This window comes from Lolium rigidum, chromosome 3, assembly GCF_022539505.1.
Source record: "Lolium rigidum isolate FL_2022 chromosome 3, APGP_CSIRO_Lrig_0.1, whole genome shotgun sequence".
NCBI lineage: Eukaryota > Viridiplantae > Streptophyta > Magnoliopsida > Poales > Poaceae > Lolium > Lolium rigidum.
This window is the reverse complement of record NC_061510.1, coordinates 331,333,803-331,351,300: the sequence shown is the minus strand read 5'-3', so window position 1 is coordinate 331,351,300 and position 17,498 is coordinate 331,333,803. Positions and strand designations below refer to the sequence as shown.

General features: G+C 40.3%; 1 protein-coding gene and 1 long non-coding RNA gene across 2 annotated transcripts; both read left to right on the top strand.

Moving 5' to 3' along the window:
* The first annotated feature begins 5,941 nt into the window (after nt 1-5,941).
* Nucleotides 5,942-7,665, top strand: LOC124700057. The gene is made up of 3 exons (XR_007001612.1): nt 5,942-6,386; nt 6,794-6,878; nt 7,236-7,665. It is a non-coding gene; the product is annotated as an uncharacterized LOC124700057 (long non-coding RNA).
* Nucleotides 7,666-12,354: 4,689 nt separating this feature from the next.
* Nucleotides 12,355-16,828, top strand: LOC124703876 (ras-related protein Rab5A-like). The gene is made up of 7 exons (XM_047236115.1): nt 12,355-12,496; nt 13,329-13,406; nt 13,498-13,665; nt 14,648-14,696; nt 15,177-15,250; nt 16,219-16,312; nt 16,510-16,828. The coding sequence occupies exons 1-7, from the start codon at nt 12,455-12,457 to the stop codon at nt 16,614-16,616; spliced, it is 612 nt and encodes a 203-aa protein (XP_047092071.1). The 5' UTR covers nt 12,355-12,454; the 3' UTR covers nt 16,617-16,828.
* The last annotated feature ends 670 nt before the right edge of the window (nt 16,829-17,498 follow it).

Genomic DNA, 17,498 nt, shown 5'->3' with positions numbered 1-17,498 from the left:
GCGCGGCCTCCGGCGTGGTAACTAGTACTACTAGGAAGAAGAAGCCGAAATAATTATTTGAGTCAGAGCGTTGGGCGTACTGTGCGATGCAAACGGATTCACGGACCGAAACGCTGTCCGCGTGTCCGCGCGACGACCCAAACAACCTAAAACGGACGTCTGTTTGGGTCGCCCGGTTGGAGATGCCCTAAAAGCAGTGCGCGCAACCGTGATTCCAGCTTGTAGAAAATTTACCGTCGATCGAACACGGCGTGTAAACTCGAGTAAAGATCACGTACTACTGACAGCCACATCATTGTCCCATGTAAGATCTGTTGTAACTTAAGCATTTTTGTCCATGCAGGAGAAGAAAACCTCAACTGCTAATACAATTCACTAGCAGGCCTTCACATACGACTAAAGTAGTATTACATACGGTGAACTTATTTGTTACTATACAAGGTTGAGTGATGCTTCTCTAGAGTGCACACGGTTTATTAAACTATGTGTGATGCGTCTCCTATCGCACAAGTTTTGTATCCGCAAATCGTTTGCCATGTGAATATCCATCGTAAATCATCTGCGCTTTTGCTTATCGCAAATGACATGTGATATTTCGTCGTATGTGTTCTTTTCTTTTGGTACACTTTTTTTTGTTTAAACTGGCGGAATGTTATTGCTTATATAGCATACATTTTTACCTGCACAAATGATACAAGCATATGTATGCCCAACCGAACAATATATGTAAATACATTAGCAAATATCCATTATATTTGCCTGGACATCTGATAAATCATATGTATGCATACATTTACGACATAGCTTCAGTTTGGATCTATGCAAAGAAGAAAGATATACAAAAGAAGAGAATCTGTAGTTTACGTGGTTACGTCTTTGTCTTCGATATGATACTAAGTTCCTTCATTTTTCCTTAAGAAGACACGAAGCGAAATAAATCATGTCTTGGACAGGATCCAGTCATGCCTTCGCGAGGTTCTATTGAACCAAGTACTATGCATAATAAGGATTGCTTGTGCAAAGCACAATGTTCCATAGAATCCGTGTGGCACTAATATGGTGCACAAAGTTGGATAAAATAATCCTTTTGTGTTGTTGAATTTAATCATTGGCCACATACACCAAATCACACACTTATATCAACAGAGCATTCTTAAGGACGTAGCAACCGAATAGAGTATAACACGGATCTAGCTCACTGTATAATCCAATTTTACCACCAAAAGCACCGGTCCATAGAGTAGATCCTAGCTATAGATAGAAGGTAAACATGCAAAATCAGCATTCTTTGCTACTCCTACTGAATTTTGTCATTGGCTTCGTACACCAAATCACACACTTGTACTACCACATCATTCTAAAGGATGTAGCAACCGAATAGAGTAAAATATGACGAACTCACTATATTATCCAATCTTGCCACCAAAAACACCGGTGCTTAGAGTAGATCCGGAGTATAAATAGAAGGTAAACATGCAAAAGCTAACAATGTAAACATGTGGGAGGGAAGGCGTGCAGTCTCATGCCGTCGTGGCGACGGTGGAGGTCAAGGATGAGCTGGCTTGACCGGGGGTATCAGCGGCAAATCTGGCCTCCAAACGCGTGGATCGGCGCGAATCCGCGGCTAACATGGCGCATGGAAGTACATAGGCATTCCAGCTAGGAAGATCTTCGCCAGAAGCTTGCTTCTCCTCGCCGGTTAGGTGCTTTTTCGGGGACTAGGTCATCCTAGTGGTTCTAAAGAAGGGAGCGGTTCACGGTTGTGGTCTGGAGTGGAGTGATACTGGATATGGACAATTTTAGTCCTAATTTATGCAAGATAGTGGCAATGGCAGCTGTCTGACAAGATGGGCCTACATAACACATACATTTAGGCAGAACTGACTGTTTGCGTTGTAGGATGATTGCACACGGAAAAAGAAACAAAAATCATGGACGAAATACCTTACAGTATAATTCTTTGTACCTAGCTCTGTTTAGCTTATTTCTAGTTTTTATCCAACATTATGGTGTGTAAATTTATGCTACCTTCACGTACATAAATATGAAAAAGTGCTGAAGAAAATGATGCATATCAAACACGGTTATAAAATGGATAACAATGTGCAATGTACAATTTTGTGCTCACATTATGTATTACATAGCACTTAGCACACGATTTTTTTGTAAGAAAATCATGTGCGATGTAGAACGTAGTGCTTACCTTCTATATGACATAACACACAGTTATGTTGTGAGATGTACAATTTTGAGTTCTACATTACAACAAAGTAAAATATGCATACATTTAAAATGTAAAAACAATATTAATAATTCAGTTAAAATATATAACTTTATTACATTCAAGAATCGATGGTCCATTACATCATCTATACATTGAAGATTGGAAGGTACCCATATCTCTATTTCAATTTGTTGATTGATGGTTTAAGGAATCTTGCCGACCAATAATGCTATTGTAGCCTACTATCACAGCAAAGGGGGCCGAGGCTAGGGTTGGCATAACAAAACCTGGCTATCAATCGTCACGAACTTGGGGGGTTTGTTATGAAGTCAATTTTCTTAAGATTCTGCATGTGTTTGCGAGCCACAACATTTTCTATGGATGCAAAACGTTGACAAAATCAACCAGGCATTCATTCCGCGGTCCAATCTGCATTGCAACAGAAATGAAGAATATGCAGAAGACAGTCAATCGGCCAAACATCAATCAGATAAGCCTGCTGCCATGAATCATAAAATGAATTAAGGTAACCAGAGCCTCGAAAGAAGATATACAGTAAAACAGCTCGATCGATCATCTCGAAGCACCCCTGCCAAGGGGAAGCGACCAAAAGACCGGAGCCATCACTCGTCAGAGCGTCGTCAGGACAGGAGCACTATCAAGTTTTTTCGTCCAAGTTCGTTGGCCAGAAGCCGGAGGAAATTGTTGCTCCTACTACCGCTTTTACCAGCCAGTGGCAACAGGAGAAACCCCGGGGAGTGGCAGCGGCAGCATCGAGAAAATGTGAAGGGGAAAAGTTACCACACACACATGCTGCACAATGTGGTGCAGGGTGGTGGCATTGGCATCCATGCTGGGGAACCAGAAGCAGCTGCAGAGCAGGGAGAGAAAGAGATGCGGTGGTAGGAGTGAGCTGTTGATGACGATGATGCAATGCGAGAAGAGGACAGAGGAGTACTTGGGCTATGGCAGGCAGGCAGCCAAGGGAAGAGAGCCAGGCAGATGAAGACTGGAGAGTGGTCAAAGGAATCTGGCTCTGATCCCTACCTAGCTAGCTACGCTCTGGCTCAGCAGCAATGGCAAATGGCACGTCAAGCAGAGCGAGCTAGACCTCGTCGTACGTCAAAGGCTGGTGCGCTAGCTGTGCTGCGCTCCCGTCCAAGCCCGCCCTACGTCCTCCTCCTCCTCTCTCTGTCTCTCTCTCTCGTCGAGAAAGTTTTGAACAGTTCAGGGGCGATCGAGTCCTAGCTTGACGTCGGCGGCAGCTTAACGTTGGATGAACGGTGGCTCTCCGCCGCTGCGGTGGCCGGCGTGCCGTGGGCATCGGCGAGAACAGAGTCAAGGGCCTCACGGCGGCTCGAATCTTTGGCTTTTTTTTTTTTTTTCTGTTAACGTTGCCTGTGTAGCCGCGCATACCCGACCGACGATACCCAGCATGGAGTATTTGACGTGAAGTTTCACCATGGGTAATAATTGGTCGCACTAAAATTATGCTACCCGTACGGAACTGCAGCAGTAGTACCACAGCAGCAGTGTCCGTGATTGAGAACAAGCAAGTGCGTATATGGTTGGCCTATCTCAGAGCGCTCCACGATACATCCCTGGCGCGAGCAGGCTACGCAAGAAAATAAAGAAACGGGTAAAAGAAAAAAAAACGCAACCTCCTCCTCAATAGGTCACGCACGCAACCGCCTCCTACCCAGCAGTTCCCCCAAATCTCGTTCTGAATAGGCGGGGCGCGGTGGCGGCGATGGGGGTCGAAGCCTCGGAGGAGAAGGGAGATGCCGGCGGTGGAGGTCAAAGGAGAAGGGATCCGGGCGGCGCTCGCGAACGGAGGTTGGGGCAGGCACTGGTCGAGGTCGGAAAGATGGGAGATGGGGGAAGGCAGTGGTTGAGGTCGTAGATGGGTGGATGTGGGGGCATGCAGCGGTGGAGGTCGGAGGAGATATGAGGAGGGTGGCGCACTGGCGCGGGATCGAGGAAGCTGTGGAGGAGGGCGGCAACAACGACGAGGAGGTGGGAGGAGAGCGGCGACGGCGGAGGTGAGTGGAGTAGACGAGTGGGAAAAATTTCTGCGGCTCCACCAGTTTCTTTCCCCCGTTCATCACAGCGAGCGAGGCGATGACTACAAGATTGGTCCGTCCTTTCACCTGCCATCGATCTACCATAATTTCTCAAGAATTTAAGGTACATGTTTCAATGTCTTCCAGTTCCAGTCCGTATCAAGGATGCTCTCTCCGTTTTGTTTTCCATGGAAATTTCGTAAGAATCTGTAGCATCTGGATATGCATAAACAACCGTATTCTACCTGGTTAATTATTTCTGTGTGTTGGTTTTGTTAGTGGATGGTTTATGGGGTTATGCAGTCAATTGAATCTTAGTAGAGCGAGCAGGCTAAGTTGCTTGACTTTGGAAGGATAGTGAGAGCACCTTCCAGTCATCACATGGAAACATGGTTGGGCACTTTGACTCAATGGCCATGACAATGGATGTGCAGCTTCAAGGCATGATATCTTTGTTTGCCCTCCATGTGCTTACTGTTTTTTCCTTCCGGCTGTTTGTTTAAGGTTCAGAAATGAAGGATGACATGTTCTTTTAAATCTTAGGCTAAGGACATGATCATAATGACAAAGAAGTCATGAAATTCATTTATTTCAGCGGTAAGAGAAGGATTCACGTGAGGAGACAAATAGTGGGTGTCGAGACCAGCAACCTTGCTGTCTCCACACCATCTCCAGGTATAGTGGTTCCTTACCAAAACGTTTTTGCTCTACTATTGTGGTGTATTATAAATAAATATTGTGAGTTAGGATGCACACTGATATATATTGTGATCCCTAATTTTTTTAATTTTGCTTTTACTGATTTGTTTTTATGGTTTAGGGTGCACACCCACAACTCACCTTGGATTATTAAGGCGAGTTTCCCTCTCTTGATGCATTTCCACTTTATGCTTTATGTTATTTCATAATGAATTTTGGGTTCATGCTTACGTTATAGCAATGGCACACCATTTTATCATGCAAATGAACAGGTTATACTATCCTATAGTATTACTGCCCCGTGATGATTAATTACGAGAACAACGATAAATATGATGCACCTGTTTTTTCTAATAATGATGGCTGTATATAGTTTCATGTTTTTTTTTTTAAAGGAATACGGTAGGGGAAGCTCCTACAGTGTTTTTTTTAATAATAAGAACCCAATTCCGCGTCCGTGGAGACTTGAACCTGGGTGGCTGGGTTGTACATCCACTTCCCTAACCAAATGAGCTAGGCTCACTTCTTTTTCATGTTTTTTCTTGCTATGGTAAATTCTGGGCTGTGATTTCTTTGTCGCATGAAGACATTAGAAAATTCTGAAGCGCCTTTCCCTTTTGTCTTTGCAATAGTTTGTTGGACGCTCATGAGCGACAATGCTAGCGAGGCTGCTCAAGGAACATATTTGGTTGCTACGATTCATAAAATTTGATGGGTATATTAGGTTACACTTAGATTTGGATGTACTAATTTATCTTTTTTTGTTTATCTTTATTTACACTGGCTCATACAACTTTATGGATATGAAACTATTTACTCTTGTGTTACCTGATCTGAAAATCTTCCCTTGATATGCGGGTTTACTACTATTTTACATTCTGGGTTCATTCTGATCCAACCTAACTGACCAAATGGATTTGACGTGTTATTCATGTCAGGTTAGTGTGTGTCTTCATTTGTGGCAAACCACAAATAACCGAATTGTATAAATAGAGTCCTACCTGATAGCCTTATTTCTCATGTCGCTCAAGCTGCTGTTATTTTATTTTGGCTGCAGTAAAGTGTTCGTAATTTCCCCCACTATTATTTTTTTGCATTATCTACTAATAAATTTTCTTGTAGGATATTATTAAAAATAATCAATTTACAAATTGATTAGTGGTTTACTGCAAGGCAATAATCCCTAAACTGAAATCACCTTGGCTGCAAAGTTTAATAACTTTTCTTGTTATCTTCTTCACTAACAGGTGCTATAGGAGATAAGGAGTTTCTTATTTACTATTCTGGCATTCTGAGAAGTTGTTCCATGGGAAGAAGGAGCTCCAGTTTCATGATGCATACGAAGAGATTATCCACCAGGTATATTTCACTTGCGCGAGGAGCTCCATTTGATGAAACAGGTTAAGGCATCATCCACCATGTATATTTTGCTTCTGCATAAGCTTCAACCAGTTTTATCTACAATTGTCTTTATTTTTGTCTCTATCTTATTTGCTGGCTACGAAGTACCAGTTGATATATCACTTGTATTACTTTCCGGATTGTCCGGCTGCCAAATCCACATTTCTCGCTCTACGGACATGCCAAGGCATCATCCGCCATGTATATTTTGCTTCTGCATAAGCTTCCATCAGTTTAATCTACATTGGTCTTCATTTTCTCACAAGATATTTTTCTCCCAACGTACACATTTCCTCTCCAATTTAGTTTATCTGTTGGTTACGAAGTACCAGCTGATATATCACTTGTATTATTACTTTCCAGATCATCTGACAGGCTGCCAAATCTACGCTTTTTTTTTCTCTAGGGCGTCTGTTCAGCCACAATGGACTTTGATTGTTGAATACTCAAAAACTTCTTGCATTCATCAGAGCCAGCTCCAAAAAAGAGAGGTAATCACACATATCATACCTTGTCGATATCATTATTTTATGAAAACACATGAAAGTTAGTGGCATGGTTATTGAGTTGCTGTATAGTCGCGGTATAGTCGCTGTATAGTCACCGAGTCGTTTTCCAAAAATGGTGGCGACTTGCGACTATACAGCGACTTATGGCGACTATACATGTTTTTTGGTCGATTATACATGAGTCGCAGGGTTTGGCGACTCACTTTTGAGTCGCGACTCAAAAACCATGGTTAGTGGTAATGCTTGATGTGTGAGTGCATTTCCTAATACTTTTCATTGAATTAATCATTCTTTGATGTGCTTTATGCTATTTGGTTGTTCTTTCTCCAAACAAAATAGATAAAAAATGTCTATCTTGGAGGCACAGAGTTATTTGAGAATGTCTTTTTGGGAGCACCTATTTGGTGAAAAAGGTTTGTGGTTTGTTTCTCCACTCTTATATACAGTTTAATTCATCCTCCAAATAATTCGTCATGGCTCATTTGTACACACTACCATACTACTTTTAGTTTCTGAAAAAATACTCTCTTGTTGTTTAAATGCTTTAGTGATCATCTTAATATCAATTACTGCTGATAAGCTGCTGTGCAAATAATCAATAACTTCACCTGTTATGGTAAGTTCGCTGGTCCCAGATATTCCTAAAATGCTAAATCATTTGTTTGGTTGATGTAGATTTTAGTTTTTGTTTATTGTCCGTATTGATAATAGTAATAGAATTGTTGAACTTTCTTCCAAAACTAAATTATTATCTCTTCTGAAGTTCAAGGTTTACCGACGATGTCTCTTTTGAAGTTACACCCGTGCATCCGGAGGTCTGCTCTTTCAGTATAATTGCTCAAGCTCTTCGCCAAGCATGTCTTGCTTTTGTAGCTATTTTCAATTTATGTTGCAAAATGCTGCAAAATGTAAACATGTACATATTCTTTTGTAATACGTTCTGGTTGCTTCGCGCTCCATAATTTCATGATATGTCCGTTCCGGAGATTATTTTGAGTTTTCTGTGAACCTAAGCACAGCGAGGGTTCGCAATTCAGCAATGGCCGGTAGTAAGATAAACATGAATACAAGCTGAGCAATTGATCCATATTTGCCACTAGGAAGCTAATCCATACTTGTCAATACGCGTTGTGATTGGATTGCACAACACCGGTGAGGAGGCGCCCCATGGGGCGCCCCAACCACTAGTAAGATGAAAAGTCGCGCTGTGTATACATTCATGGTACGTTTATGTGCACTAGTAAAAAATGAGAGTTCACTCGGTTTCCAAAATACCTAGAATAATTCTTTTGAGTCTATGTACTTCATTTTTAGAAGAGTTTGCCAAATTGGATCCTCAATTAGTAGCTTGAAAACGCATTTACCAACTAGGGCTATATGTTTAACCTCAAGGTCATGAATTTCCATCCCTCCATGATCTTTTGCTCTACAATCCACATTTCATTTGCTAGCCAACATTTCTTTTTTTCACTTTCTCATTGTTGAAAAATTTCTTGATCGAAAATAATTCAACCTATATAGACTTCTTTAGGTAGTTGGAAGAAAGAAGCCACATATACGTACCATATTACTTAGTACCGAATTTATTAAAACTATCTTCCACCAAGAGATAGTAACTTTCCTTTCCAACCACTAAATCTTTTTTACAGTTGGTAATCTACTTGTTTCCATTCAGTATTTGTAAGTCACATATAATTTATAGGAAATACCTAATAGAAAAATCGGCCTTTCCCGCAACCAAATAGTTTGTTATACATAGCGGCCTCGTCCCACGCCTCCCCGAAACAAGACAATTCACTCGTGTGGAACTTTATTTTGAGCCCCAAAAGCTGCCCGAAACCATCATGAAGTAGCCATCCAAGTTCGAACTAGAATTGACATTTTTCGTGAGGTAACACCGACCCTGTGGTTAGAAGGATAGGATCATGGTCTAAAAAGCCTGACAATGTGTTCAATGGCGTGTACAACGAACATCAAAATTTAGAGTTCCCAATAGATGTCCATACGTACGCTATCCAACTTCTCTTAAATTCAAGTTGTCGTTGATAATATTGAGTAAGAAAGACCAATGATTATCAAACCTACCCTTACTTTTGCAAACCTCACCAACTCACGAAGAAAGTCGGTTTTATGCTTTATTTGGGCCGCTCCATACACAACAACCAAAGTCCACATGAAGTTATCAACCTTGTTACAAATATGAAACTTGAATATGAAACTCACCAAACGAATAGGCTAATACATCCATGGATTCTGATTTGACCCCAAGTAGAGTGCCTCCCTGACCTTCCACGCGACAGGGATAGTGCCACTTGAAATCCACACCATTGGAGCAAATCATGCCTATCCGTTTCCCAACATTGGCATAAAATTTAAACTGTGACCCCAAACACAATAAGCAATGTGTAAATGTTTAGCCAAATCGACTGCAGCTGCACCACATTCGCCCGTGGACGAGGCGGGGGAGATCGGGACGCAGGCCTTGTTGGCGACAACATGGTTGGACTTGACGGCCAGCCGGACCCGCTGCAGAAGCATGCGCCGGCGATCCAGCATCAGAGCCGACGAGCGGCCCAGCAGCCCCCGCGCGCAGGCCAGACAAGCCGTGCCCTGCCGCGGACTGAGGCCTGGAGACGGGATCGGGCCCAGCAGCTGACGGGCTGGAATCCTCAAACAAATTTTCGTTTTTTTTTTGTTGCACCGGCGCTGACTCGACGATGAACTCTCCACTGAAACACCCGGTGGATCGAGGCAAACAAGTCACCGAGTTCACATGTACATAAGAGTCAATTGCCTGCGACATAGATACATCCCGCTTGAGACGTTTGACCACCTGTTTTGTTCCGAAAAATCGACAATACCATTCTTATCATCAATGGGTGTGTCTATGTCTCAGTTGACTGAGATTTTCTTAAGTCTCAGTCAACTCAGAAAAGTGCAACTGCAGTTCAAAGAAAAGTGCAACTCAGTCCAGTTACACATTTCTGGCAGAAAAGTGCAATTGCACATTTTTAACAGAAAAGTGCAACTCAAGTACTTTCTTGCAAGTGACTTAGACTTAAGAAATTCTCAGTTGACTGAGACATAGCAAAACCGATCATCAATTGGTGGCACGAAGTAATCATCTTCTCAGAAATCCAGTGGTTTAGACTCTCCTACAAACATTTTGTTACAAAATAGCAAATATGTATTTTTTTCCGAAATGGAGTAAACCCCGGCCTCAATATATGTAAATGAAAACTTCAGAAAATAGTGTGAAGTGCAATTTGTATGTCTAATATCTGAAATTCTTAACTAAAGTTACAGTGGAGGAATACACTCTCATATGAGTTTCTTATTATAGGCGAGGGGTCTTTGACGAAAGAAGATGACTACTTTTGAGGTTTTTCATTTTATTTCCATTGAGGCTATAGTTGGCAAGAGAATAGATGTTGGCCAATGGTCTATCATGGGGTAGGGATGCACGGTGATGTAAAGTAATATATGGAGCAGCGAGAGTGGCAAATGGAGGCCAGAATTCTAAAAAGAACTCTTATTTAAAAGAAAATCAGAATCCATATTTACAAATTTTTCAAAAATCTCATATTTTTTTAGATGTAGTCAATGATGTATCGGACAAACATGCAATATCTAGATGCAAAATCGTCCGTATTGTGGGTTACACAGAAATTGATAAAATCTACCAAATTTAAAGTTTTGAAATGAGTACTATTCACTAAACTTAGATGCAAACTTTTATCATTTTTGTGTAGCATAAAATATAAAATATTCCGCGTTAATATTTTGCACGCTAGTGGTGCAAATAAAGTCCTAGATATAGTCAATGACCTATACGGTCACGTGAATTGCCGTGCTACAACTATCTTATTTTCTTAAATCGCCTTACAGTCGCCCCATGCCTACCATGTTTTCTACAAACAAATACTCCATTATTCGCCGTCTCATAAATTCGGAAATAAACCACATGTTTACCGTGTTGTAGAAAAAATAGTTTATTATTCGCCGCCTCTTTTATCATGCTGATCACCCCATGATTGGGAAAAAAACCTCTATTATTCGTGGCTTATTTTATTTGGGAGAAATATTTACCTTTTTTCCGTTGCCTTTTGATCGTCACGTGGCATCAGAAAAAATGCTCCACTATTCGTCGCATCCTTTATTCGTGAAAAATCCCATGTCTACCGTGACCTCATAAAAATGCTCCATTATTCATCACATATCTTATTCGCTAAACTATTATTATCTTCTTTTGCTGATTGCCTCACTATCGGGGCTACAGTGCTTCGATGCAGTGGTTTGGAACCACAGTACTTTGAAGCGGCGTTTCTTCAATATTTCGATCTGGAAAAAATGTTGAACCATTTGCCAATGGTGGCTTTTGTAGTACTTTAGAAATAAATTGCTAGATCGTTCATCCCATCTTTTACCCAATAAAAATAATACTACCTACTTTGTGAATTAGTTTACCATTTTTTGCCTCTTTTATTTGTGAAAAATATTGATACATTATTTTATTGATCACCTAACGATAGCCCTACGGTCGTGGCGTGTCGCTGCGCTACGCCTTCCTAGTGTTTAATAAACACAGATATGTGTGTCTTTTTATCAATTCCCATTGTTCTTTTTTTGTAAAGGTTACTAAAATATGACCATATGCTTCCTACGAGGAAAAAAGACTAGTCAACACGAGATGTACAATGATATTGTAATGTTAAAATTGCACGAATTATCTTTCTTACAACGTGGGCGGGTTCATAATGACACAAAATCTTAGGATATACCTGTCCGCTAAAAAATGCAAGGCACACTTTTTCAAAATTTTGCTATGGTCAACGATGTATCTAATGTGCAATGGTTGATAAGACCGTATTATCTTAATTCTGCCACGTAATTTAGATATAACAATAAAATATGATGTATAATGGATTCTTTTTAGTCTTATCTTTAATAATGAGACATTCTAAATATGTGGTGAGAGAGATTATGCTAAGAGATCATCTCTTAGCTAAGAGAAGGCAAAAAAATTCATCTTTCTTTTTTCCTTCACCTTAGCGTTTATCATACGTAACACTGCTATGATATCACCATTGTGCGTACCCTAACTAGTATATGTGAGTTATGAGATACTAAATTGATACCACACTTTTCTCGTAAAAAGAAATTGATACCACTTGAAAGCACTTTCATTACAAATCAATTTTGTATAACAAAATCGACAATTTCACATGTTGTTGAACAAAAATAAATTTTGGAAAGCGATAGCGTGAATACTTCTGGACAGACACAAACATGGAAACAATGTACTATTGTTTTTGAACTGCCGGCCGTTTCCAGTGTTATAAAAATCTTTGCCGACATAGGCGGCCGTTTGCTTAGAGGGTAAGTTGTCTAATTATACAGCTCCACAAGGGTTTGAGTGAAAAACGGTTTCGATAAGCCCAAAAATAAAGAGAAACATATTTCACAACGCGGAAGCTACCAACCAATTCCCCAATTCGCTTCTTTGCGTGCGGTTTGATCTCGTCCACGGTTCCGCGAAAAATCGGTCGTCGAATCTGATGGCGGCTACCTCCGGGAACAAGATCCGCAACGCCAAACTGGTGCGAATTCCGATCCCGAGTATTCAACTGCAGTTATTGATCGAATCGTCGGGACTGGATCTTGATCGCTAGTATTTGGCTGATTTGGGCTATCTCGTGGGAGTGGTCCCGAACTCCCGATCGTGTATTTTTCTTGAATCTTCTTGATGGTTGAGTGAATTATGATGCGAGCAGTCGATGACGGCGCTCTTGTCATGACCGCTACTGATATTTGCTGGGGAATTCTTCATTATATGTTCTGCGCCAGTTCTTTTAATGTCTATGCTAGCGGCGAGGTGTTAGTGTCTTACTCCGTCCGCGAACAAGTGTACATCTAGGAAATATGAGACAACTTAGTTCTTTCTCATCTTTTATGAGTCTCCACTATTAATTAAAGGAGAGGAATGATGATTGGTTATTGAGGTGGAGGAGAAGAATGAGGATTGGGGGATGGAGTTGGGAGTGATTACTAGGAGCTAATTACATTAATTAACTGCATTGGTTGTATAGATGTACACTTTTTTTTGGACAAATTTTGAACCTAGAAGTGCACTTATTTAAGGACGGAGGGAGTAAATACTAACTCCCGTCTTCGGATGTTCGAATACTATTTTTCGTGGACTTAAACATTTCACAACGATGATGATTTTGAGCTCGTAAATAGTTCCTAGTCCATATCTAAAATTCCATTTGATGACCAGTTTTACGGTGAACTCCTAATTTATGTCGTAAGTACTATGAAATTCAGTGTGAGCCATATTAATTTTGCGTTGTTAGAGTAGTATCTGCTTCGCAATTAATTATGGAATTCAGCAGAACCTCTGCTAATGTTTGATTGTGATTGGATTGGCAGGTTCTTCTTGGTGATGTGGGTGCTGGAAAATCCAGCTTGGTGCTTCGGTTTGTAAAAGGACAATTTGTTGAATTCCAAGCAAGTGTTCTTACTTACTCCTTTTGTGAAATTTATATATCTGCAAGTCACGTTCTGAAAATGGTAATTATATCGGTCTATCTATCTGCAGGAATCGACAATTGGAGCGGCTTTCTTCTCACAAACCTTGGCGGTTAATGACGAGACTGTGAAGTTCGAAATTTGGGATACTGCTGGGCAGGAGAGGTATCATAGCTTGGCTCCCATGTACTACAGGGGTGCTGCCGCCGCCATAGTTGTCTATGATATCTCGAATCAGGTTAGTGAAATGGAATTGGTTTGTATGTGCCTGTGATGAAATAACAGGTCCTGATGATATTTTCCCTAGTTCATGGCCTGCATGTTCTCTATTTTCGCCAATGAACAATGTTTATGACTCATAACATAGTATGCTACTAAGTTGTGAATTCAATTGCAGAAATAAGAGGGAACCAAGAGTAACTGTACTGAACCTAATAAAGTTGAGTTGGGAAAATAGTTTTCAGTTGACGTGATTTTGCTCTCAGTTCCCCTTCTAAATTTTGTGGGATGAGGAGATATAGGAAAAATCTGCCAACTTGGTTTCTTCAGTTGCTAAACTGTTTTGAAAGAAAGCGAGATCGTGGAGTCATGGAAGAGAGCGAGGAGGCATTCCTTAAGTAGACCTGCACCTCCTTACCGTTTAATGCAAAAGAGTGGTAGCCACTTACAAACTGCAGGGTAGCGTAATTTGCTATGATTTTGGATGAATGCCACCATAAATGCAGTTAGCAAAACTTGGTGATGGCTAAATTCTTTGTGTACTTGCACAGCAATGTAACACTGGCTCTGGCTTCCTTCCATTCTCTGGAAAGTGTCGAGCTCTTAACACACTTAGTGCTAGCGATGTAACTCATTACTAGTGATGCCTTGGATGGTATATTTCTTTTATGGCACATGAGATCCATAATACATAATTGACAGATATTGATAATATTTAGTGCACAACTAATATACACATTCCTCCAGATAGTTCTGCACTATGGATGCATGTTTATGTCTAGCTTGTTTGCTATAGTACTGTTTCAACCATTTCTGTTAATTGACATGGCTCTTATGTCCACATATGCACTGTGTTTACTGCTCATGCGTACATGTCCTAATGCCATTATGTTGTTGAAATAGGGCTACCTTTCCAAGTAGTATAGCTATCATTAAGTGCAACTACGATAGGGGGATGCCCCAATTAGGATTTCCTGTAACTTCATCATTTCTACCTTCAGGCATCCTTCACCCGTGCAAAGAAATGGGTTCAAGAACTTCAAGCCCAAGGTACTCCCCTTTATGATTGAAGACATGCCATCTATGTCTGATGGTTAATCATGTCCGTTCTGCTTTCTTTCATTATATGACTAATTAGCTCCTCAAACAGTTGGCTTGTATGAAATCCATCTTTTAGTTTTTTTTATGGGACGAATAAAATATTCTGAATCAGTTTAGGTTTACGTGCCATTGTTATTCATTTATTCAGTTAAGCTATGCCTTGTTTAATCGTCAATGCATTGTTTTGTTTATACTTCTATTTTGCCTATGAAGATCTCTTTTCTTAAATTGTTGTAATTTTCCATTTATTCCCGCATTTGACTTACTTACTCATTTCACATTTGTTCTTCTAGATCTTTTTGGAAATATTTTTGATCATGAATTGGATTAATTGTTATGTAAATATTAATAATTAAAAAATTGATCTACTTGAAGGTTATGTAGCTTGTTGATATAGGTGTAGCTAATTTATCCTTTATCTTGATGCAGGAAACCAGAATACAGTAGTGGCTCTTGCTGGCAACAAAGCGGATTTGGTAGAGACTAGGCAGGTGCAGATAGAGGTATGAAATTCATCTTCTCCTGATTGTTGTCTACCATCCCCCTTCAGTATTGTTTGCATGCATTTCTATTTATTATGTCTATGATGCGCTGTTCCACTTTATCAAGGTATAATTTGTTGCCTTCCAAAACTGATATGGTGTAGTGAACTAGTCATTCAAGTCCTCTGCCTTTTGAGACTATAGTAGTACTATCAGCATTACACCGTACCATTCTTGTTGCTATTTATCTGGGGTGCAAAAGACAGCAAATCACTCAGTGAGCAGATTAAACACACCTTGTATTTTAATCTGTTTAATTGGTAACTTCTACAAGGAACCAATTTGTAAAAAATACTTAAATGATATCAACATTCACTTTGTATTTAGTTTAAAGACTTCCTAGTGTGGAACATCCTGCTGAACCTGTCTGCTTTCTTTGATGAAGATGGTATTACCATCAGTCTTTTATGCTTTGCCATTGCTTTAGTTATGAGGAATCTTACACATTAGCCAATATCATCAGAAGTAATGGATTTATTTTTGCTGCAGCATCTGTTTATATAGTTTCAGAAATTGCAGATGATAAGATAATATTTACTACTGTCAGCAGATTCATGATATCTGTATTCCTGTGGCTTCACGGAAATATTATGGTCGTAAATTTGGTGGCTGTCCTGCCATTTCAAACTTGACATACAATTCGCCAACTCTTTTTACAATACAAGGCACACACATGTGAATTTATTCATGTTCCTTTTTTCCCTTTATCACATCTCTTGCATGTGTAAGCAACACTCTCATTGACTATCCCAAGGTATATATAGCAAGGGTAGCCTGGTTATTTTCTCTTTTTTTCTTCATTGATCTGTATAGCCTTCTTAATTCATGCACTCAGAGAATGCACTGCTTTTATGGGTGTTTTTATCAGCTGAGGTATTTGTAACCCTTTGCAAAATATCTATGCCTGACATGAGGTTCGTTTTCTGCAGGAAGCCAAGACATATGCGCAGGAGAATGGCCTCTTCTTCATGGAAACATCTGCTAAAACTGCAACCAATGTGAATGACATATTTTATGAGATTGGTGAGTTGACTTTCATCCTGTTTGTTGGGCGGATTGTTTCTGGAAATATGTGCACAACTCATTGGTTTGCTGCACCCTCTAAGCTGTAGTACAATCCACAATTGCTTTGCTGCACCATTTCTCCATAGACACTATCTTTTTTTCCCCTTGTCACTGAAGCTATGATAGATGCTAACATCGTATCCATCCAATTGCAGCAAAGAGATTGCTTCAAGGGCAGGCGGCTCAGAACCCGCAGGCAGGGATGATTCTCTCCCAGAGACCCAACGAGAGAGTGGTTAGCGCGTCTTCATGCTGCTCCTGAAGAATAGTCGTGGCTACCTCCAGTATGAGATCCTAGGAGAAGAATTCGACAAACTATCCTGAAAGTGCGTCTCGATCGCTTTCATTCTCGCATTTGTCATGTAAATGCCCATACTAGAATACCATTGCAGACTTGCAAATGAAATAGTTGTCCAAGTGTTGATTGAATGGTTGTGCCCCCAGCAATTGATGGTCTCCAAGTTTGAGTTTTCAGATGCGCGTGCTCACAGAGTGCGTAACATGTTAGTGAACATAGCAAACATAGCAATTAGCTACGTCATGCGTGCAGGAATTCCACAGCAAGCAGTTTAAATCTCGTCGGAAACTGAAATTTGGCACACTTGTCGCTACTGCAGCTGAAATTATTTACATATGATGTTTTGTTACTTCCTCTGTTCCAAACCCAAAATATAAGGCGGCTAGTCAGAAGTTAAACCATATTAAGTTTGACCAAATATAAAGGAAAAGGACGTACCCAGTGCTGAAAGCTCCCTCATTAGGGAAGGTGTTAGTGGCAAGCTTTACCCTCACGAAGTGCAATGTGAGGAGACCGCGACTCGAACCTGGGACCAAATATATTTAGGAAAAATATCAACATCCACATTATTAGATAGACATATTGAGAAAATATATTTTATGAAGAATATATTGATATAGATTTAGTATTCTAGATGTTCATTTTTTTATCATGAATCTATTGGTATAAATTTAGTATTTTAGATGTTCATTATTTTTTATAAACCTGGTCAAATTTAGAAGATGTTGACTTTGGACTGAACTTATATGCCTTGCATTTTGGGACAAAAGGAGTAGTTCTCAAACCTTAGCGAAAGCCAACATTATAATTACAGAAAAAAACTGCCATAACCGTCCATGTCTGATA

Bases quoted from the DNA above. Each gene is read 5' to 3' on its own strand.
- LOC124703876 (XM_047236115.1), top strand. From the start codon at position 12,455: ATGGCGGCTACCTCCGGGAACAAGATCCGCAACGCCAAACTG. The intron at 13,666-14,647 runs GTTAGTGAAATG...TTCTACCTTCAG, and splicing joins TCTATGATATCTCGAATCAG to GCATCCTTCACCCGTGCAAA. The intron at 16,313-16,509 runs GTGAGTTGACTT...ATCCAATTGCAG, and splicing joins TGACATATTTTATGAGATTG to CAAAGAGATTGCTTCAAGGG.